Genomic DNA, 22,750 nt, shown 5'->3' on the forward strand with positions numbered 1-22,750 from the left:
TCTGAGCAGTCTGTTCCACGCAGAAAAAATCCTGGTCTCGCTAGACCAGCTGACCGGACTTCACATTTTGAGCAAGAACAGTTTGAGCAACCTGAGCCAAATCAATCTACAGGAGGCAATGGCGAAAGGGAAACTGCAAATGGTCCGGGTATCTCTGATTCTCATGGTGTGCCACTGCAAGGAAGCAGTACTGTGGAAGAAAGTAACACATCAAGCTTCACATTCAAGCGTGGGCTTGGCAAATTCATAACGAACATCTTAAACCCTCTCCATGAACATGGCCTCCTGTCCCCGGAGATCCATAAAATTATATTGAGCAAAGCTGTAGAAAAGGTCACCCGCACGGTGGGCCCAAAAGTCCCTCTGACCGAAACAGAATTCTGTAGATTCTTATCAAGGGAAGGTCAAGGCGTAAACACACTTGTTCAGGTGCGCGATTCTATTTGAAACTTTCTTCAATCACATGATCATGCATTCTAGTCTGTGTTTTATCCGGCTAATGTATGCTACAACTTCTTGTGTGCAGAGATACTTAAATTTATACCTGGCAAGTGTTAAGGCATAGTTGCCTGACAGTATCTGACCATGCAGCCCTGCAGAACCATCCCATGTAAACATATGATCCTGTGATCTGTTGGTGTTGTTTTTTTGTTGCTGTTCCTCGATGATCCTCAAATCTTCTGTTTCCCGCAGGTAGCTTGTAGGAACAAACAAATAGGTAGCGACTTTTGCGTAAGGTTCGTTCTGTAACGGTATTGAAGTTGAAGTTGAAGTCGAACATGTTGTACGTCTGTAACGTAATCTATGATGCCCAAAACTTTGTGATGATGTGATGTTCTACACATTCAGCTTTTGTTTGCAAAATGATCGTAGGATGAAGGTGCGGCGGCCGTCGAGATTTTTTAAAACTAGTTTCCATGTTGATACGTTTCGATGATTTTTTGTTGTTGGTAGTTGGCATATTATAAACACTTGGTTACCAAAGGTTACCAAGGTATAGTTTACCGGGTTATCAAATTGGATGTTCTTCCATAGCCACGTAGGACTTGTGTTACTCGCTCTGTCCAATAAAAGATGTCTCAAGTTTGTTAAAATTTGGATGCAGAGAATATAATACTTCGATTGCCTAATATCATCTCTTCTCGACAAAAGTTTCAATACCCTCTTTGTCAACTCAACATTACATTACAATACACGACGACATATCAGTCACTGCATGGTGATATTCATTGTTACTCTCTCCGTTTCTAAATACTTGTCGTGGTTTTAGTACAAATTTGCACTAAAACGTATTTAGGAACCGAGAGACTACTAGGGAATACTAAACTAATGATCGTTTGCCAGTAGAACATGATTTCCATGACTCATGGCACTGCTAATTCCCCACGGTTACCAAGCCACAGTGCTCTTTGGACAAAGTTTGATTACAAATCGAACCTGGCAAAATGAAAATGTCTCTGAACAAGGGCAATCTGAAGGCAAGCACAGCTGATCTGAATCATGTAGATTATCGAGAGAGAAATCTGAATCATGTAAACCAAAGACCACGAACTTTTTTTTTTGAGAAACAAATTACAGGAACCTGCTAATCACTTGGAATTATGGAAGTTTGAGGAGGACAAGGATTCAAGCGGTCTGATGATATTTTCTGTGAGTGAGAGGGTAAAGTACGTGATGTGCAGACTAGTGACTGGTCTTATCTTGCACAGGACTACAGGAGCAATCCTCAGCGCCCCCCCCCCCCCAACCCCCCCAACACCCGCCGCCAGGCCGCCGGAATGCCGAAGCCCGCGGCGACGTTGGCATCCCTCCTCCTCCCGCAGCTACGGCACCGCCCCTTCCCGCCACCTCCGCCCCTCCTCCCCCGCGCCCTCTCCTTCTCCTCCACCTCTTCCCCGCTCGTCGCCGCCCGCCGCCGCTTCCGCTTCTCCCCCACCACGCACCTCGCCGTCACCGCCGCCGCTGTATCCAACGTCGCCGTCGAAGCCCCAGCACCCACCGCGTAAGCTCCCCCTCGACCCCGCCCGCCCTTGCACTCTCTCCTCCGAACAGGAAGGAACAGCCGCTGTTAATTCTGTTCTCCAAGCAGCACACGGGCGGCTGGACTGATGGTAATTGGTATCTACCGTGCTGCAGGTATCCAGCGTACGACAGGATTCTGCCGTGCCCTGCGCAGGACGACCCTCCGAGGATCGAGCACCTCGTGGCGCGGGAAGACGAGGCCGCCGGCGATTTCATCTCCAGGTCCCTCGGCCTCCCTCCTCTGTAAGCACTCACCAGTCAAATCCTCTATCCCTCTGCCACTCACACGCACACGTAGAGGCTCATTTTGGTGGAACATGAAATGCGTAGCTCATAGGGCCAGCGTAAGGGCGATTTTAGTAACACTGTGGGCGTTGAAGGTACGTTGCAGACCTCATCAAGTTCGGGGCCGTGTACTACGCCCTCGTCGCGCCGCAGCCGCCTCCGTACGCCGCTCCTGAGCATGTTAGGATCTTCAGAGAGGTGACCGAGCCGTCGGTCCTGCGCCGGAGGGCGTCCATTAAGGGGAAGACCGTGAGGGAGGCGCAGAAGACTTTCAGGGTCACCGACCCCGGCCAGCACCTTGAGGCCGGCACGTATCTGCGGGTTCATGTGCATCCCAAACGGTTCCCCCGGTAAGTTTATGCAAGGTGTTATTATTATCTGCTAGGATGGTTTGCAGCAGTGATTGCAATGAGTTCTCCGGTGTGAACTATTGTCAATTTGGAGGGAGGGACCGATTCAGTTTGGATGCTAATGGGTGTGGTTTAAAAATATTGTCAGGTGTTATCAAATTGACTGGAAATCTAGGGTAATAGCAGTCACTGATAACTACGTTGTGCTCAATAAGCCAGCTGCAACGTCGGTATGTTTCTGTTCTCTTGTTTTTTTATTGGCACCTATTATAAATTTCCAAGGCCACAAATATGAGAATTCAGAATGCTGGTTTCGTTTCTGCATGTAACTATATGGTTTCTATGTAATCCCATTTTACTTAACTAAAATGGTTGCTTCATGAAATTAAAACGTGACTACATGAAAGTGCATCCATACCACTGATGTAAGAGAATACAGTACAAGCACGAGACCAGGGTTATTCATGAAGCAGGATTTTTAGATTCAGGTCTTGGAGCTGGTTGTTTGATAAAGTGCACTAAGGGTCCAAAGTTCATACTAACATCCGATGATAATTATGTGTAGGTAGGAGGAGCAACTGATAACATTGAGGAATCTTGTGTGGTTTTTACTTCGCGTGCATTAGGAGTAGACAGTCCTTTAATGACAACTCATCAAATTGACAACTGTTCTGAAGGCTGGTTTGTTTTTTACTACCCTACTTCTATAAAACCCGTACTGTGGTATGCAATTAACTGACCCCATCTTTTTCCACTTAATTTTAAACTTTGCAGCGTGGTGTTGTCTAAAACCAAGGAGTTCTGCTCAGTTTTCCATGGATTGATAAGGGTAAGTTACTTTATTGCTGAAGGTAATGTACTGTTGCACTGTGAGTCTCTAGCGAGAAAGTAAACATTTCCTTCTGTAACAGGAAAAACAGGTTAAGAAACTTTATCTCGCGCTTACAACAAAACCTGTGTCTCCAGGAATAATTACACATTACATGCGTCCTCTTAATCGTGCTCCTAGACTAGTTTCAGAAGGTAATCCCTGAATTTCAGTCTGTTGCTTCCATTATGGTTGAGTGCCAAAGGTGTAGCTTCAGTCCTAGTATACAAGTTTATAGGTAGCATTTTCCGAAACATATCAGAGTCTGAGTAAAATATCTGACTATACATATATGCTATCATGCAGAACTAGTAAGTTAGGATCATTCATTATCTATTCATGAAAGATCAATCAGTGGTTTACATATAACTCATGTATTGTACTTGTACGCCAGATGTTGTGTGTGGCCTCATCACTCATTAGGTTGTGTCATCACTGATTGCATGTCAAAGAATTATGAATATTGAAGTCCTTGACCGGGCAAAAGGAATACACTGCTTACATTTTGGCCTGACTGGTAGCATTTAAAGTTCTGAACTAGCCTATGGATTGGTGTAATGATGTCTGGACCTTGGAAGTTTATTCCATGCATGCGTAGATAATCGGATGTCCTTATATTAGCAGATTAATGTTTTTGTTATACTTTGTCAGATCATATTGGAGGATGGCATCTTTGTCAAATGGAGATATTAGACTGTACGAAAGTTCCATGGCCAAAACCTTTGATCACAAAGGTCCACAACGTGGACAACTGTGGTTGGCCCAGACAGGAAGCTGCCTATGAATGTAAAATCAATCTCATGACAGGGAAAACTCATCAGGTATTGTATATTTTTTGAACAAATTGTTTGTGTATTTAAGGTTCATCATTCATCCCTGTGATGCTATCAATTCCTTTTGTATGGAAGACACCATTGAAGATTTGATCCTCCCCGCCCCCTAACGGTAGTCCAAGAGAATCAGAAGTAACTGGCTGGTGGCTAGGAATAGGAGACTCTGATGTAAATTGTAAATCAAAAATTTTCCATTTATGTTTTTGCATATCTATTTTATTCAGAACATTAGCATGGATCATGTGGTATAGTAGTTTCATGGATTTAACAATGGTTCATTTAATTAATCTTAATGGCATACCATGCTCTGATACTTCTCATGTTCCAAACTGGTATCAAAAGCTCCCTCCCTTTCATTCTTGATGCGTCGATACAGAGTGCCGATGTGAGTTTAAATAGAAGAGTGCCGGTGTGATTGTGTGAATACTGAGTACAAGATCATTCTTAAGCTAAATCTGCAGTTGTCTTCTTGTGTTGCATCGAGGTCCAGCATTGCTTGTTTCTGAAATTAAATTAAATTAACTGTCAATGTGCACTTGTTTTGTCCAGTGGTACAATCTGCCCCAATAGTGTCTAATCTGTAGATGACATGTTATGCAGATAAGAGCACAACTTGCTGCTATAGGCGCTCCAATTATAGGTGATTCTGCATACATGACTGGAGCAATCGCAGCAATGGCTAACCCAAGCATAAACCCATACGGCAGGGAGAGCTTGAATTACAACAGTGAAGAGGAAAAGGCTGCTGCTGTTGAAGCCTGGGTTGCTTGCCATGGCAAGGAACCGAAGTCCGTGATTGGTCTGCAAGCATCTGAGATCTCATGGGATCACGAAGGCGAGCACCACTATTACAAGGCAGGGGTCCCTTGGTGGCGGCAAGATTCAGTGGAGTCAGACCTGGTCTGAACTGTGACAGCCATACAAACGAGAATTCCAGCTCCGGAGCACTGTCCCCCGAAACTGAAGTGACCGGTGCGAGTACCCTCATCTGGGGGAGAGGGGATATCTTACTTGTCTGACAAAGAGAAGCATGGCTGATACACCAACACCGATTTTGGGCCGGAACGCCTCGCCGACCGTCAGCACAAATCTAACACGCCGAAGGTATTCAGATAGAATGTCTGATGCTGGACCTGTAACTGTTGTAATCGGGGCAGAGTTGCTCTGCCAATTCAATTTTACCAGGGTTTACCTGGTTGCTGTAGTTTCTAAGATTTCACCTGTCTGTGTACCTCGTACTAAACTGTCCCTGGTCCTTGTGTACTCTGCGTCGAGGTTGAAAGGAAATTTGGTCCCCGTACAGAACTTTTGAGCGGAAGCGCTGGCGTGGCCCATGCTAGATTTGGGCTGCCCTTTCCTGATCCAGTGAGGCCTAGAAAGAAGTGAAGGCCTTTTTGTTCCGTTTATCGGTTGGTTGCTGTTTGATCCTACACGCAACGCGGAGACCTACTCCAGCGGGAAACCACTCTAGAAGAGAGATGTTTCACGTGCGTTCGTAGACGGCACTCGGGAGAATGCTCCGGGGCCGGACCCACGCTCTAGACTGTGTTGACAGGGACCGTAGCAGCATGAGAACATGTTGTGAGCTTTCTTCTTACAAAAAGAAAAGAAAAAGGGGAGGGGTGATGATCTTTCTTTTCCTTTTGAATGTTTAGTCCTTGCAAGCTGTACTTTTATTTTTGAACCACAAAATTTCACCAGCCCCACGGAATCAGCTCGTGCGCCACATGTGCAACATAAGTAAATTAGTTGGAACTCAAGGTTTAGATGCTTCTCTGGTCAATTTTGAAGTTTTCCTTTAGCTTGCCAATTTTGAAGTTCCAGAACAAAGATGAGCATCGACATGAGCATACATGGAAAGTGGGATGCGCAACTCATTTTCTATTTATGGAACAAAAATGTGTTCGTTTCGTACATGAATGTTTTGTTTTTGGAAGAAATGTACATGAATGTATATTTGGCATTCTACTTTGGAGGGCGTCGCCAGCCTTGGAGCTGCTAGTGTTTGCTAAATTTTGGCGAGCACTGCTATGCGTACGATCATTTTCTGTACAGCACGACGATTCGATCCAACCATCCATGCACTAACACACTGCAGCCCATCCACTAGATTAACCATCGTACAAAGATCGTACGAGTAGGTGTCGTACGCACAGTAGTTTCGAATTTTGGCATGTGCACATAATGACATAAAGATGTATAGGTTTGTTTTTGTCATGTCAACCTATGTTCTTTCTGTGTCAAATTCCTCCTCCTTTTCCAACCGAGCTCTATCAATCATGGTTGAATTTGTCTCATTTGTTGGTGATCATGTGTTGGTACTTTGAGAATATAAGCCGACCTGGAGGCTTTCAAAAGAAAAGAAAAAGGTGTTAACAAAAAAAAAACTCGGAGCAGACAATGAAACATGTACTGATGTCATGTTTTAGATGCTGTTTTTTTTATCCTCGTCATCTTGGGCAAATCCACAGAAATCGAGTGTCTCCCAAACCCGTGTTCTTTCTGAATCAAAATTTAGACTACTCGATACCGCCAACAAAAACACCCTTACATAATGATCTTAACTTGGTGGATGATTTAAGACTAAGAGCATGAGATTTGTGTTATATTTGTGGACCATCGACCTCTAATATAAAAATCACGACTAGCGTGTACGTAATCCACACAATCCCATCCAATCATGCGCTTAAATATAACACAATTCACCTAATGACATGCATAGCATATCACAAGATTCGCAACTAATTTGGAAAGCATGTATTTAGCTATTCAAAAACCTCTAGTTAACCTAATATTTGGAATTCATCGTCCACAAATTCGGAAAGCCTCCAATCAGTTATTTCGAAATTGACAGTTAATCTGAATAATCAAGTAATTTATAATTATTCAGATTATTTGGATAGTCTCCCGCACCAGAATTTTGTATGCACTAGTTTTCTAGTTTAAACACGTATGAGGCACTGCAATATACAAGCTCACCGGCTCACCCACATCCACTCTACAACCAAATCACGTAACTCCTGTCATCCGCAAAACTTTGATCAACATTTGGACAGCTTGTATGAGATTATGCAAAACTTTGACCAACATTTGGACTACTAGCATAAGATTACGTTGACACTAAAACAATTTGTCTAGTTGTTGGTTCAGAAGTTTGACTTTTTTCCTACACGCGTCCTACATTTTCGGATCAGAAAGGCAATTTGTTATGTTTTCCACTTCACGTATAAGACCATCTCCCACAATCCAGCCAAAAGGTTACTAAAAGCATACCACGTAGGCATTTAGATGACGTTGTGTAGAAAATGTGTACCGAGAGATGGTAACCGTTATCGTGCGGAGAAACAACTTTCGCGTGTACCAAGAACTTAGCATAGCTGTTTATCCTTTTTGAGACACAGTTGTTATTAAGACCTTATCTCACGGTCTCCATCCTCGCAGACTTGCAACTCTTCGTAACAATTTATTGAAAATGTTGTTGTCGATAAATTGAGATATTCTCTGTCATCTAAGCAACCAAGAAGTACTCCACTATCCTAGCACTACCTCCGATCCAATAAATGCCGAAGTTTTGAAACCTCTTGTCAGGGAATGTCCTGCGTGATTCGTACCTTTTCCCTTTCTCACAGCAAACACCTTCATTGATGCTACAATTTTCCGTCGTAGGCCTTAGATTTGCCACATCCCCAATTGGCATGCATCATCGAAGCTACATCCAACCTCTCCTATCTCATCATTCTACTGTTTCCTTCTACGAAATATGTCCTTCCTTTTCAAATCCCAACAGTTTCTGCGACATGGCCTTAACCTGGTGGATAGAATTTCTTTTGAGGCATAACCTTGTGGATAGATAGATGATGACAAGTTTGGGACTAAAAGGACCATTGAACTAACACAGGCGTACCCCACACGCGGCGCCCTACGGCCTAGCAAAACAAAACTCCCTCCATGGGCCATCGTAGCGTGGTGGACACACAGAACGCCGTGAACCGCCCGCACAGACACAAGCACCCTGCTGTCTCTGACAAGCAGGCCCGTTCCTTCTGCCACACGACTCGCTGCCAACATGGCCCCACCCGGTGAGAGGGGCGAGTCCCGGGAACAAAAACACAGCCAGGGGACGAGTCCCCGAAACAAAAACACAAACGCTCCCAGGAAAAAAACTTATCTGCCCTCTAATCTGCCTTACCATACCCTTCTCTCGAGAGATAACCACCCCCCCCCTCTCTTTCTCTCTCTCTCTCTCCCCGCGCCGCCGCCGCCCCCCGCCGCCGCGCGGTACCCCGCCTCGACGCACGCAGCTCTCCGGCGATCGCCGCCGCCGCCCCCGATCCGTCCCCTCTCGGAAAACCCGCGGAAAAGTGCCCCGGAATCCGCTGGGCCCGTGTTTTTAAGGCCCGAATAATAAATCCCCGCACCGCGGGTGGCTTCCGCTGCTCCCCCGCCCCGCGACGCTCGCGGCCGCCGGCGCCGGCGATCGCGTCAGTGGATAGGCGTGCGTGCGCGCCCCCCCACGCCGGGCCCACCCAGTCCTCGCGGTCCAAACCTTGCCCCCACCCCCTGTCGGGACGACCCGGCGCGCTCGACAGCCTCCTCCTCCTTCCTCCTCGCCTGCCCGACGCGGCACGAGGTGCGTCTCCTCGCTGCTGCCTTTTTTTTCACGGGTTTTATAGGGGAACTTGCAGAGTTACTTGGTTCTAGGGCGTCGGGCGCCCCGGCTCCAGCGGCGCGGGCCCGATCCGCGCCGCGGGTGGCTCGATCTGGCCGCCGCCGGCGCCGATCTGTCGGGCGGCGAGCGAATCGGTCGGGATTTAGGGTTTCGAAATCCAATTCGAATTTCGCCCGCTCGAGTCTGCTCTGCTCGGAGCAGCCGTTGCTCTGCTCCCACTGCTCGATTTTGGGTTGAGTTGGGCCATCGCTATTCCTCCCCCTCGAGAGTTTGATTCATTTCGTGTTTGTAAAACGACCCGACCATTGCAAAATCATAAGAAAACAATAGCATTGAGTGGGTGGGGCATTACATGTTGGCCCGGAGCTACTCGAGTGATGTTCTAAACTGGCTTCGTTTGATAAACTGCAGGGAGCCATAGACTGCTGACGCTCTCAGAGTATCTTCTTCATGTGCTGTCGTAAGCTGTGATGGCATTCTTCAGCAATTCCGGGAGCAGGGCTGATTCAGGAGGGTACAACTTGAACGAGAAGGCTGAAGATGAAAGTGCATACGAGTCTGTTGGGGATAGGGACGTTGACCTGAACTCTAGCCAGTGGAACTTGAATGAGAAGGCCGAAGATGGGTACCACAGTGAGGAGGAGCAATGCGAAGCTGTCCAGCCTGGTCCGATTTCTTCTGAGAATAAATCAGGGCAGAATGCCCGGAGAGTAGGTGGTCCATCTGGCCCATGGGGTACAAACTTTTTGAAGGATTGCAGACCCGCACAGTCGGTTAAGGAAGACCCGTCAAATAGTGATAGGGGAATGGAAGACGGGTCTGTAGCTAGCTCACATGATGACATGGATGGCAGTGGAGACGAAGGTGAGCTAAACAGAGGGCACGGGGAAGTGCCCGCCGAAGAAATGCTTTCCGATGACTATTATGAGCAGGACGGAGAGGACCAGAGTGATTCGTTGCATCGTGGTGGGATGAGCCACCCAAGCTGTTCCAGTTCCGGGGTAGCAGCAAAAGCTGTCCCCTTGAGACAAAAGAAGAAATCGACAAAATACAATGCTTATGATGACGACAACGAAGATGCGTATAATGATGATAACGACGATGATGATGACGCAGATGGTATGTTTTATGTCTGGAGCCTTGTGCTCAGCAAAATTAATCTGTTGCTGTTGGGGCATTGTTCCATTTACAGAAGATCCAGCTCACCGTTGATTGCCAATTTGTTTTCTTTCCTTATTTGCAGAAGATGATCCAGATGATGTGGATTTTGAGCCAGACAGTGAAACCGACAAGGCAGCTGTTAAGGTCAGTTGCAACATAAATTCTCAGTTTCACATGAAGTGTATCATTTTATTATCTTGTCTATGCATTAAGTTACATCTTCATGTTATTATTTAGGCTAGCTGGTGCGGTGAAGTGTTTGTCACTGACTGATGTGTCTTTTAGTTTTACTTGATGCTACTTACTACTCAGTTTTTTAGTTCATACTTATTTTAATTGAAGCACGATGAAAGCAAGTGCCCAAGCTGATCTAACTTGCACAAAATTGATTAGCACTTCAAAGAATGACTAAAGAAAAGTTCACCGAATTATAACTTGAAGCATCAGATAAGCAATCAATGATAAACTCTGCAGAAGGGCATTGTGCATAACTATAGTAATGTTCAAACAAGGATTGATGTAAATGGATCTAACCTTACAAGAAGAATACTTTTATCATTCAAAATTGTAAAGAAGGTAATATTAAATAACAATTGCCCCTGTCACCTTTATTAATGCATTTATAAACTTTTAACCAAATCCTTGTATTGTTAAATTCAATTTATTTCCCTAGTTGAATATAAGGTTGCGTCACATGCACTTCACATTTTCTTGGGTGACATTATGGTTAATAGCACAGCATATTTGGGCTATATCAGCATTTTGCTTGTTTGCCTATATTATTCAGGCTGACTCAAACTGGGGGACTCAAATTTCAGGATAAGCTTGTGGACAGTGAGAACTCTGCTGAAGAAGATGATGATGAGCTTGAGCTCTCCGATGATGATGATGAAGATGAAGATGATTTTATTGAGAATAGAAGGCAATCTAAACGACTTAAGGTCGGGGGAATTAAAGCATCACAGCGAAGAAAGCCTCCCATGCAGCCTCTACGCAAACGAGGGGCATCTTTCACAGATGAAGAATATTCTTCAGGAAAAGATTCGGATGTACCTAATGATGCTGATTTCAGTCGCCGACCAAAAAAACCTGATAGGCTGCATCAGAAAACTGTGTTCCGTAATAATGTTTTATCAAATGTCAGTTCCAATAATGAGTCTCGGACTTCTGGAAGGAGGAGGACGCAGAAGAATATCTCATATGCAGAAAGTGAAGACAGTGATGATAGTGAGGAGAAGTCAACTAAACAACAAAAGGTGAGAGTTTGATATGGATTATGCAAGAAATTGCTTATGTCATTGGATGATTTTCTATTACTATTTTTTATCTGCCGTGGTAGTTGGACACTAAAATTCCACTCGCTTAGTTGCAACAGAAAATTATTCATATATTATTTCCTTTCATTTTTTCATTTTTTGTGCTTACGTTATGGTTGCCCTACTACAGCTTGAAGTTTCATGGCCTAACTGTCTATAAATCTATTACATACGTGCTTTGTGCATCCTCTTATAAATTTTGATTACAAACCTCTTACAAATTGTCAATATGTCTAGCTCTTGAAGGAGGACCAAGATGAGGAAGATGGAGAAACTATTGAAAGGATCATTTGGTATCAACCAAAGGGCATTGCTGAGGATGCCCTGAGGAATGACCAATCAACTCAACCTACTGTGATGAGCATGGCATCAGATTTTGATGAACACTGGGATGACGTAGAGTTTTATATAAAATGGAAAGGCCAGTCTTACTTACATTGTCAGTGGAAGACGTTATCTGAGCTCCGTAGTGTAAGAGCTTACCTGGATATCTCATTTTTACAAGTCCTGTTTGTAATTTTTGCTGGTTGCACTTTATCCCTTATAGCTCTCTAGATCTGTGTTCACATTACCTTCCAAATGGCAGGTTAGTGGATTTAAGAAGGTTCTAAATTACATGAAAAGAGTGACAGAGGAACAGAGGTACAAGAGGTCACTATCACGCGAAGAGGTAAACACAAATCTATTTGCTTTTGCATTTTATACGGTGCAACTCTTTGACCTGAAGGAAAACATGGTAACTGTTTGTGTTATCTCTTATCCAGAGCATGAATAACATAAGCTAAACTGCAAACGAAATGTGTGTGTATGCTTGCAAAGAAGATACTTATTTTATTCATGATATGTAAACTAATAGTTTGTATAGTAATTCCTGTATGACATGCCATCTGACTCTATATTTGGTAAACATACTGAGTTTACATTCTGCACACTGCACTGTTCATAAATGACTATGAAGTGTCTAAAATTGCTTGTTGTAACACGTTAACCAGTCTTAATATGATGTTTTGCGCTTTGATACTTTTGTTCCCATCAGATTGAGGCCTGCTGCTAATATGTTCATCTTTTAGGTCGAGGTGCATGATGTGGGCAAGGAAATGGAGTTAGATCTTATTAAGCAATATAGCCAGGTTTCACATCAAGTCCAACTTATTACGGTACAGTTTTTATTGTTGTATTTGTATCGTATCTTAAGTATCAATCTTCAGGTTGAACGGGTATTTGCTGATAGGGCAAGCAAAGTGGATGGTGATGGTCTAGTACCTGAATATTTAGTAAAATGGCAAGGTCTTCCTTATGCAGAATCAACCTGGTAATTTTCATGACATGGTTCTGGCGTCCATTTTTAAGGCTATGATAATGCTTTGCATTGATTGAAATGAGTGAATATGTTAAATGTGACGTGCCATCCATATGCAACTTGTTTTGTTGATGCCGTGTGCATTCTATTTCTGTTGTATGAGGGCGCTGTTGTTTTTGATTAATATTCATTTGTGTTGTCCACATGCTTGTGGTATTGCAGGGAAAAAGATACCGATATTGAATTTGCTCAAGAAGCAATAGATGAATACAAGGTAGACACTGTATCCAATCAATATGAGATCACATAGACTCTGTTGTTGTGTGGTGTATAGATGCATACGATTGTATGTTAATTGGGTTTACACCAAACGACAGGCACGCGAAGTTGCCACAGCTGTACTGGGGAAAACGGTCGATTTCCAAAGGAAGAAAAGTAAAGGTAAATTTTCCTGTACAATTATGCTTGCTTGCTTGCTGAGCTTTGGTCATCTTCTTGGTTTTGAGGACAAGTGTCTTTCCTGTAGAACTGTGTATCCCCCTTGTCGGCCTAGACAACTTAAATAAGTTTAGAGGTCTATCTTCTCTGTGGAATGATATTTTCTCCTTTTGATCTGGCAAACATAAACTGTCTCTACTCCTTAGCTTGCCCACCTTGTCCAATCGAAGTTGCTGAATGTTTGATGGTTACCGTGAATACCATCATGTGATGCTATCTTTTTAGGAGTTCCATTTTTGTCGACATCTGAAGCACCACCACGAATGATCATAGTTCGAATGGAGTTTAATTAGGCAAATTGATGATCTGGTCTTGAGTTCTGTTTCTTGCATCACCGGAACAATATTCGTCTGTTCAATCTAACATTAGGTTATGGTACTCAGCTAGTTTGCGGAGGCTTGATGATCAACCAGAATGGCTAAAAGGAGGTAAACTTCGTGATTATCAGCTTGAAGGCCTAAACTTTCTCGTTAACGGGTATGCAAGATCTATAGATGTGCATAACATAAGCATCTTGCCTGCCAGTTTATGCTCATTGATGATTTGTAAAACAGGTGGAGAAATGACACCAATGTTATTCTTGCTGATGAGATGGGTCTGGGAAAAACGATTCAGTCTGTTTCCATGCTTGGCTTCCTCCATGTAAGTTTCTTTTCACACTGTTTTTGTTTATGAGGTTTCTTGTATTAACATACTTGGTATATCTTGCAGAATGCTCAAGAAATTAATGGTCCATTTCTCGTCGTCGTGCCACTCTCAACATTGTCGAATTGGGCAAAAGAGTTCAGGAAGTGGCTGCCAGACATGAATGTTGTTGTTTATGTGGGAAATCGTGCCAGCAGAGAGGTAAACTTAGTAAATAACTTAATACACCTGGTTTGCTTCCATTGAAGCTCATATTCAACCTAGACACCATTTTTTATTTCTGGAAACACATTTTATTTAGTGATACACTATGTTTGTAGTTGATATTTGCAATTTATTCCATTATTGAATCTGTGGTTGTTATCATGTCCTTCCAACTCCTATATTTAAAGTTTGATACGAATTTACTGGTGTTTGCTTGAGTATGCATTTATGCATTATGTAGTGCTGTCGGTTGTTCCACTTCGAAGACATTGAGCTTTGCTTTTCTGCTAGTTTATTTCAGAACTTTGGTTTTATTTTTGGAGTACATAACTATCAATTTATATAATGTAGCTTCATGTACATAAGTGCATGACGGCTTAGTCCCTGGTGCCCAGCCTGCTGACCATTGCCAAATTGCAGCAGCAAAAGGCCTACTGCCTAAACCACAACTAGTTATATCCATGTCGTGATTGACAATTTTCCAATACATTTCCGGCAGATGTGCCAGCAGCATGAGTTTTTCACAAACAAGAAGGGTGGAAGGCATGTAAAATTCCATACGTTAATTACTACCTATGAGGTGATACTTAAGGACAAAGCCGTTCTTTCCAAGATCAAGTGGAACTACCTTATGGTTGATGAAGCTCACCGGTTGAAGAACAGTGAAGCATCGCTGTATATTGCACTTTTGGTATGATGGACATATTCTCTTAAACTAAGCATAAGAGCCTTGATATTGGGCAACTACTGCAAAACGTTAACACTATTCGTGCCCCCTCAGGAATTCAGCACCAAGAATAAGCTGCTAATAACTGGGACCCCTTTGCAGAATAGTGTTGAAGAGCTTTGGTATGCCTTATTTTCATGTGGATATGTGCTAGGCAAATTTTATACATATGTACTGTTCATATGTACTCGTAACTTGATCATGCAATATGTGAGTATGTTGCTAGCCGCTATATTATGTTCTCCCATTGTTGTTGAGTTGTTGCTTTTTGTAGGGCTCTACTTCATTTTCTTGATCCAGTTAAATTCAACAGCAAAGATACTTTTGTTGAGAGATACAAAAATTTGAGTTCGTTCAATGAAACTGAGGTATTGCGAATGATGGCTTTGTCTTCACAATTATCCTAATATCCTATGCTGTTTGGTGATCATTAGTTGGACATCCATAACTCCCTTTGCTTGTTTTTTTTATAGCTTGCAAATCTTCACAAGGAATTGAGGCCCCATATTTTAAGACGAGTTATAAAAGATGTCGAGAAGTCTTTACCTCCAAAAATCGAACGAATTCTTCGTATCGAAATGTCTCCTCTACAGAAACAGTAAGCTATACTTTGTGTGAACTTAATTTCAACAATGCATTTTATTACTCCTCGAAACAAACCTTTATTTATATTTTGCTAGGTACTACAAGTGGATTCTAGAGCGAAATTTTCAGAATCTGAATAAAGGAGTTCGTGGCAATCAGGTAGTATTACATCTTGTGCTAACTCACTGAATCAGGGTATATTTATATGTTCTATTCATCCATGTGCCTCTAAAAAATGTGCTGTTAAAAATATGGGCTTATTTTGATTTTTTTTCTGTTGATGTTTTGTCATTTTTCTGTTAACTACTGCCACTTCTCTTGTCTAGAATCTGAATTAATGGAGTTCTTCAGTATGTTATTTTAAGGTTTCAACTGACTGTCGTGAAACATCTTGTATTTTAGAAATGAGAAACAGTGCATAAATTGTGGTTTTGTTTATGAGTCTTGTATTTTTGTTATGAGTCTCGGACCTTTGTTTCTTATTCTGTTCTTGTTTTGTCTGGTTGACTATATTATTTTATGTGCAGGTCTCACTCTTGAATGTCGTCGTCGAGTTAAAAAAGTGCTGCAACCATCCATTCTTGTTTGAAAGTGCTGATCATGGTTATGGCGGAGATAGCATTGGTGATCGCAATAAAGTTGAACGCATTGTTATGAGTAGTGGGAAGTTAGTTTTGTTGGACAAGCTGCTAGTAAGACTGCGGGAGACCAATCATCGTGTGCTTATATTCTCTCAGGTTTGCTTTCTCCTTGATGTCATTGTGCAGTTTTACTTATTGGAGCTATTATTTGTTTTGGATATATTGTTACTGTTTGAACCATGAATTGTTTTAACTACATAGCACCTGCCGACAAACCTCTCTGTATTTTTTTTTGCTGAGAATGATACTTTTACATATTTTTCATAGTTGTAACAGATTTGTTGAGCGGATTTCTTTTATTGGGGGCATTGATATGTTAGCGTTAGGAGACCATGTTCCTCTCTGTGCTTCATATGATTTTGTATATTTGACTGCTGAATTCTGACCCTTGCAGATGGTTAGGATGCTGGACATCCTGTCTGAGTACCTGTCCCTTCGAGGATTCCAGTTTCAGAGGCTTGATGGTAGTACAAGAGCGGATCTTCGTCATCAAGCCATGGAGCATTTTAATGCGCCTGGAAGTGATGATTTTTGTTTTCTTCTTTCTACACGCGCTGGTGGACTTGGTATTAATCTTGCAACAGCAGATACAGTGATAATTTTTGATTCGGATTGGAATCCTCAAAATGATCTACAGGTCCTCTCATCTTTCTGTGATTATGATGCGATGGGATTCTTTATTGAGTAAACATTTCTGATCTTGTTTGCTCCATGATGTCATAACAGGCGATGAGTAGGGCACATAGGATTGGGCAACAAGAAACTGTTAACATCTATCGGTTTGTCACATGCAAAAGTGTTGAAGAGGATATATTGGAACGGGCAAAGAAGAAAATGGTGCTGACACTGAATTGTTCTATATGATGTTTTAAATGAAAATGAATGAGATATGTTTAACATAATTTTTTTATTACAGGTTCTTGATCACCTAGTGATTCAGAAGCTCAATGCTGAGGGGCGACTTGAGAAGAAAGAAACCAAAAAGGGCGCCTCCATGTTTGATAAGGTAGTCTTTTGCTTAATCTGACTAGTTTTCTTCGGTTAATTTGGATGGTAACTTATTTGGTATATAGTGGTTCAGAAATTGCTTGACTGGTTTTACAAGATACAGTATTGACTGGTTTAGAAGATACATATGGATGCACTATATCCATCTCTGATTTAATGCATTACAGTGACTATAAAACCACAAGTAACTTGTCTTCTTTGCGATATAGCTTGTAATCTCGCTGCAGTTTTGTCAATGTTATCACCGTACACTCCCCGTGAAAAAAAAAAGGATATACCACCTGCAATTAAAATTCAGAGGAAGGCATATTTAACCCTAAACTGTGTCTCTCACTAGTTACTCTTTTGTTTTTCATTCCTTTATTTTGCGCCTCTAATGAAAGCTATACCATTTGGCAGAATGAACTTTCAGCCATACTGAGGTTTGGTGCGGAGGAGTTGTTCAAAGAAGATAAGACTGATGAAGAGACCAAAAGGAAGCTTGAAAGCATGGACATTGATGAAATTCTTGAGAGAGCTGAGAAGGTTGAAACAAAGGCTGCTGAAGGGGAGGAAGGAAATGAGCTTCTCAGTGCTTTCAAGGCATGTAACACGCACTGTTGTAGAGCACAAATTTTTTGTTTTATTCTATGTGGTATTTTGGGTAGATTATTTTTCTTAATTTTTTGATAGGTTGCCAACTTCTCGAGTGGTGAGGATGACGCTACATTCTGGAGTAGACTAATACAACCAGATGCTGCAGATATGGTTCAGGTATTGACTCGGGCAATTGCTTCAGTTGTTGCTTGTCTTCAGCTCAAGCAAAGAGTAACAGCAGGTGTTTTCTGCAGGAAACTCTGGCACCTCGTGCTGCACGAAATAAAAAGAGCTATGTTGAAGATCACCAACTTGAAAAAAATAGCAACAGGAAAAGGCGCGCCGTCGAAGCACAAGAAAAGACAAGAAGGCGTTCCAACAGAGCAGTTGACACAATGGTTTCGTTACCATTGATTGATGGAGCAGTAGCTCAAGTACGCGAATGGTCATTTGGGAATATACCAAAGAAGGATGCATCCCGCTTTGTTCGAGCGGTAATCTGCGCCTACTATCAACATATTTACTTTTTTTTCTGTTTTTCTGACTGGCCATTTACTTGTATTTGAGTATGCTATTATGACTCTTATTCCTTTGTTATAGAACAGTAATTGATAGGATGTTGTATCAATTTTGGACTCGTCATTTCTGACTAGAAAAGTTTTGCTGCTAGTTTCTTCATAATTTTGGTTATCAATGTGGCAGTATGTAAGCATCAAAGTATATTTATTTGTCTTTTTGCGCTATATTTGTTTCTAATTCTCATTTAGTTCATTATCATCCTAAATGTAATAATAAATGTATTGCCAAATTGTTTGGAACACAGATCTGCAAAATGTTAACTACGGGTTCATCTGATTTGTTCGGCATGGTAGAGTTTACACTGATATTACGAGTTCTTTTCCAAGGCAAAATCTGCTGCAGCACTAGTAATAAGTTAGTCTCTTTTCTAATTTTCTGAGATTTTCGTGTCAGTCCTTTTACGTAAAAGGTATAAATTGGATTAAATTGTTTTGGGAAGCTATATATGTTAGGCACATTTTTTCTGCCAGCTTCATCTGTCTCATTCTAATAGTGAACTTTTAGGTTAAAAAGTTTGGAAACCCAAGCCAAATTGGCTTAATTGTGGATGATGTTGGTGGTGCAATAGCAAAAGCTCCATGTGAAGCACAAATTGAGCTGTATGATTTGCTCATTGATGGCTGTAATGAAGCTGTTAAAGAGAATACTGATATCAAGGTATAACCCGTTCTGATATCACTTTCTTTAGATGAAATGGTAATTGTTAGCTCGGTACTTTTTCAACTTTTATTTAAGTTCACTTTGACGTGTTTCAAATGTAGGGCACTGTATTGGATTTTTTTGGTGTGCCAGTGAAGGCCTATGAGTTGTTGGCCCGGGTCGAAGAGCTTCAGTGCTTGGCAAAGCGTATCGCACGGTACAAAGATCCAGTTAGACAATACCGGATCCAATCACCTTACAAGAAGCCTCAGTGGTCAGCAAGCTGTGGATGGATTGAAAGTAATTGCCGTTTATCTTGGGTTCCTTCAAAATGTTTTAAAGTATAGGCTCATAATTCGTCCTTGTATCTTGTTTAGCTGATGACGCAAGATTACTGCTTGGAATTCACTGGTATGGTTATGGAAATTGGGAAAAGATACGGTTGGATTCAAAGCTTGGTCTGACAACAAAAATTGCGCCATCAACACTTGGTGAGAGAGAGACATTTTTACCACGTGCACCAAACTTGGATAATCGTGCTAGTGCTCTGCTGCAAAAGGTACTCTGGCCTTCCTACCTGTTCTCCCTCATGCGCATTTATGCCTGTCTGCCTGCTGTTTATGTGCAAATGCATCTTGTGTTGCTTTAATCATTCTGTATGGGAGGCATGCCTGAAATTCCTAGTATAAATATAAAATTGAGTTGTGGTTTCTTCCTGGATCGAGTTGAGGTCATCTATTTTACTCATGGTTGGATGTCTGCTGTCAGATGTGATTAATTATTCTTCGTTGGCTTGCATCTGAAGCCTCCTCTTATGGCTAGCTATCCAAACTCTCAAGTTTATCTCGATCCACCAAGATTAGTTATGCTGTTCTGCTCACGGTATCCCAGCAGACGTAGTTATGGGGTATAATTGTTTTTAAGCAACTTGTGATCAATTTTCTTCTCGCTTGCTGTATAAATTGATGCTTCATGTGAAATTGTTTGAAGGAAATATAAATTGATGCACTATACGAAATTATTTGAATAAAATATAGATCGATGCTTCATATGAAATTTGCATCATGTTTCTATAGTCAAAAGTTTGCACATTTTGCATGTTTGACAACTTTTATCAATTGACAAGAAATTATGTTTTTGTAGGAATATTCCAATCTGAGTGGAAAGAGCTCAAAGGCCAGAGGAGGGGCTAGCCAAACAGTCAATAATGAAACTAATGGTGGTGCAAGATCGCTGAGAGGCCGGCAAAAAGATCTGAAACCGAAAGATGATAATAAGTCAAATAAAGATGATATTAAAAAACGCAAGGTAGTGGAACCTGAAGCAAGGGAAGAAGGTGAAATTTCAGAATCTGAAGCAGAGACTAAATATCGTTTGGACAAGGAGGAAAAGTGGCTCGAATGGTGCTCTGAAGTTTTGGACGATGAGCAGGACATATTGAAACGGCTGGATAGGCTACAGAATACAAGTGTAAATCTACCAAAGGAAAAGGTTTTCTCCTTTTATCTGTAGATGATGATAATCTGTTATTAAAATGTTCTTCAGATAGCCTAACCCTATGACCATATATTCAGGTTCTTTCAAGGATTCGTAGGTACCTCCAGATAATTGGTGAAAAGATTGGAAAGGTCATTGTCCAACATGGGGAATCTTACAAGCAATCGCGTAAGTGTGTCATAGCTTCTAACTTTATTGGAAACATGCATGATCTTAATTTTGAGTTGTTTCATGAACATTAAGGCATTCTTTGCTGAGCATTGGGTTGGTACCTTGAAAAACGCACATATTCCATCAAAAATATGCCTATCTTTTTCTCGAACAAAAATGATACTGATCTTAGTAAGTGCGTCTCTTGCAGGTATGGCCTCAAGATTATGGAATTATGTGGCAACTTTTTCAAACATGTCCGGGGAGCAATTGCGTGATCTCTATTTAAAACTTAGTCAGGACCAAATGGAAGCTGGAGTCGGCCCCTCACATGGTAGCAATTTTCAGTCCGTTCCTCCCAACAGGGGTGGTGCTTCCAATCAGCCTCATCCTTCTAGAAACCAAAGGTCGACAAGGTCTCTTCAGCACACTCCAGAGTCTCTTAATAATGGTGAGAACACTGGGAACTCGGAAGCGTGGAAGCGGCGTAGGAGAGCTGATTCGGATAATCAATTTGACAACCAACCTTTGTATCAACCTCCTCCAATCATAACAAATGGGAACAGGTTGCAGGAATCTAGCAGTTCAGCTGGTATTCTTGGTTGGGGTCCAGTTGAAGCCAGACGGTATGGCAATGATAGACCAAAACGAGGTGTTCATCCTAGCCATTTCCCTGCCGGGCATGGTCCTTTGCTTTAGCTGAAGTAGTCAACTTTGTCAGTTGAGCAGCATTGTTCCTAGGAGTCTTCAGCTTCTACAAAGGTGAAATGGGGTTTTGAAATTCTTCTTGGGAAAAGAAAAGAACGAAGTGTCAAAATCTTATCTGAAGCACAGCTTTGAGTCTGTCCCTCGAAGAAATGCCAGGGATCACCGAGGTGCTGGTACTTTTGAGCTAGATTTACACAATAGATTCCTCTAACAACAAAACAAATATATGGGTCTTGTAAACTGGCACAAGGAAGAGTCCCAGAAATTTTGTCGGTTCAGTTTTGTGATCTAATAGAAGTACATTTCAGTTGGGATCTTTAAAAGAAGATTCATCTCAACAATGATCTATAGTTCAACCTCAATACATGTATGGTCTTTGACATTGCAATATAATGAATTATGGTTTAGTTGAGCATATTCCTCTCTCTCTCTCTCTTTCTCTCTCTCTCTCTCACTGCAATATGTTCTCTATTGATGTAAGAAAGCCAAGAAATTCATAATTACTCTATTTTCAAGGCAACAGAAGGATTTAGTGAGGATTCAAGTATTTGTTTCCATATGATTTCTGTTAAGCGAGGTGGCATGACTGGGTACTAGTATTGCTTCCAGCTGTCAATAGTGTTTTTAATGATAGGCAAAGCAGAGCGTGATGCTTCTACATTGAAGAGTGAGAACTAATAGGTGGGGTTCTATCTATTTTCTACAACTTGTTCGCTATCATGTTGTTTGTGCAGTTACTGTGTTTGCAATTTGTTTTGTTCCAGATCCCGTGGTGCCTGCAAACTGAGGAAAACCTGTGACCTTTCGTGGTACATCCTATCTGGTTAGTAGCCCTATGACATGGCTAATTTGTTTTTCAATTTTTTTAGGTTTTCTGGGCACGATATGCTCAGGATAAATAGAATCTGTGACAACTGGACGGGTGGCTATACTGTTAAAAATATATGTGCGAAACATTGTAGATTTAAAACGTGGCATTTAATTTAAAATCCATAGACAGGTCATCTTGATATTGTGTGTATGCAAACTTGGTATTAATGGTTACATGACACAAATCGTATTGAAGACGGCAGGATCTATTATCTTTCATATGTATGTTTAGTCGCTTTATAATGTCCTGTTGAATGATGTTTGAGTATTTGTTACGGAGTATCTAGGAAATGGTATATAGACAACACTCCTGCGTTCCTAAATATAAGATGTTCTAGCGTGTCTTATGTCAAACTTAGTCAAACTTAAACAAATTTTGACTTAGGATAAAACTAGAACATCTTATATTTAGGAATGGAAGGAGTATTAGTATATGAGCATTTGCATGGCTTATGTCCGCTACACTTATGTCCAGCGGTAACCGAGCAGAAGAAATTCTCTTATGATGGCAGTCACCGTAGTTACACGAGTGAATAGCTCCTTCCTTTTTCATTTCAGTTCTCGGCTTTTTCATCTTTGGTAGGAGCCCTTAGTCTTTTGATTAGAGTAGAGGTCGTGA

At 41.8% G+C, this 22,750-nt stretch overlaps 2 protein-coding genes across 3 annotated transcripts; both read left to right on the plus strand.

The window, feature by feature from the left end:
• The first annotated feature begins 1,738 nt into the window (after window positions 1–1,738).
• LOC100824239 (RNA pseudouridine synthase 6, chloroplastic) lies at window positions 1,739–5,660 on the plus strand. Of its 2 annotated transcripts, none has more exons than XM_024457940.1 (9): window positions 1,739–2,002; window positions 2,137–2,265; window positions 2,403–2,657; window positions 2,806–2,887; window positions 3,223–3,338; window positions 3,432–3,486; window positions 3,569–3,680; window positions 4,177–4,346; window positions 4,434–4,671. In XM_024457940.1, exons 1-9 carry the CDS (start codon window positions 1,779–1,781, stop codon window positions 4,449–4,451), a joined length of 1,161 nt encoding a protein of 386 aa, XP_024313708.1. In that variant the 5' UTR covers window positions 1,739–1,778; the 3' UTR covers window positions 4,452–4,671. The 2 variants fall into 2 exon arrangements, with proteins under 2 accessions (XP_024313708.1, XP_010229578.1); XM_010231276.3 differs by lacking the exon at window positions 4,434–4,671 and adding an exon at window positions 4,959–5,660 and having other exon boundaries at window positions 1,741–2,002.
• Window positions 5,661–8,549: 2,889 nt separating this feature from the next.
• LOC100826108 (protein CHROMATIN REMODELING 5) lies at window positions 8,550–21,678 on the plus strand. Its single transcript, XM_003562473.4, has 31 exons — window positions 8,550–8,988; window positions 9,439–10,146; window positions 10,271–10,332; window positions 11,007–11,444; window positions 11,742–11,975; window positions 12,091–12,174; window positions 12,575–12,634; window positions 12,713–12,816; window positions 13,027–13,078; window positions 13,182–13,245; window positions 13,686–13,779; window positions 13,857–13,944; window positions 14,014–14,148; window positions 14,651–14,842; window positions 14,933–15,000; window positions 15,153–15,246; window positions 15,352–15,476; window positions 15,559–15,622; window positions 15,991–16,200; window positions 16,499–16,741; window positions 16,831–16,941; window positions 17,021–17,110; window positions 17,512–17,694; window positions 17,785–17,865; window positions 17,943–18,182; window positions 18,772–18,924; window positions 19,029–19,206; window positions 19,284–19,465; window positions 20,050–20,397; window positions 20,481–20,571; window positions 20,765–21,678. Exons 2-31 carry the CDS (start codon window positions 9,498–9,500, stop codon window positions 21,250–21,252), a joined length of 5,205 nt encoding a protein of 1,734 aa, XP_003562521.1. The 5' UTR covers window positions 8,550–8,988; window positions 9,439–9,497; the 3' UTR covers window positions 21,253–21,678.
• The last annotated feature ends 1,072 nt before the right edge of the window (window positions 21,679–22,750 follow it).

Source organism: Brachypodium distachyon, chromosome 1 (assembly GCF_000005505.3).
Source record: "Brachypodium distachyon strain Bd21 chromosome 1, Brachypodium_distachyon_v3.0, whole genome shotgun sequence".
Lineage (NCBI taxonomy): Eukaryota > Viridiplantae > Streptophyta > Magnoliopsida > Poales > Poaceae > Brachypodium > Brachypodium distachyon.

What these genes read in the sequence shown, in the direction of transcription:
- LOC100826108 (XM_003562473.4), top strand. Translation starts at nt 9,498, where the DNA reads ATGGCATTCTTCAGCAATTCCGGGAGCAGGGCTGATTCAGGAGGGTAC. An exon ending in CCTTATGCAGAATCAACCTG is followed by an intron (nt 12,817 to 13,026) that starts GTAATTTTCATG and finishes GTGGTATTGCAG; the next exon opens with GGAAAAAGATACCGATATTG. An exon ending in TAAATCTACCAAAGGAAAAG is followed by an intron (nt 20,398 to 20,480) that starts GTTTTCTCCTTT and finishes CCATATATTCAG; the next exon opens with GTTCTTTCAAGGATTCGTAG.
- LOC100824239 (XM_010231276.3), top strand. Translation starts at nt 1,779, where the DNA reads ATGCCGAAGCCCGCGGCGACGTTGGCATCCCTCCTCCTCCCGCAGCTA. An exon ending in CATCCCAAACGGTTCCCCCG is followed by an intron (nt 2,658 to 2,805) that starts GTAAGTTTATGC and finishes AAATATTGTCAG; the next exon opens with GTGTTATCAAATTGACTGGA. An exon ending in TTTTCCATGGATTGATAAGG is followed by an intron (nt 3,487 to 3,568) that starts GTAAGTTACTTT and finishes CTTCTGTAACAG; the next exon opens with GAAAAACAGGTTAAGAAACT.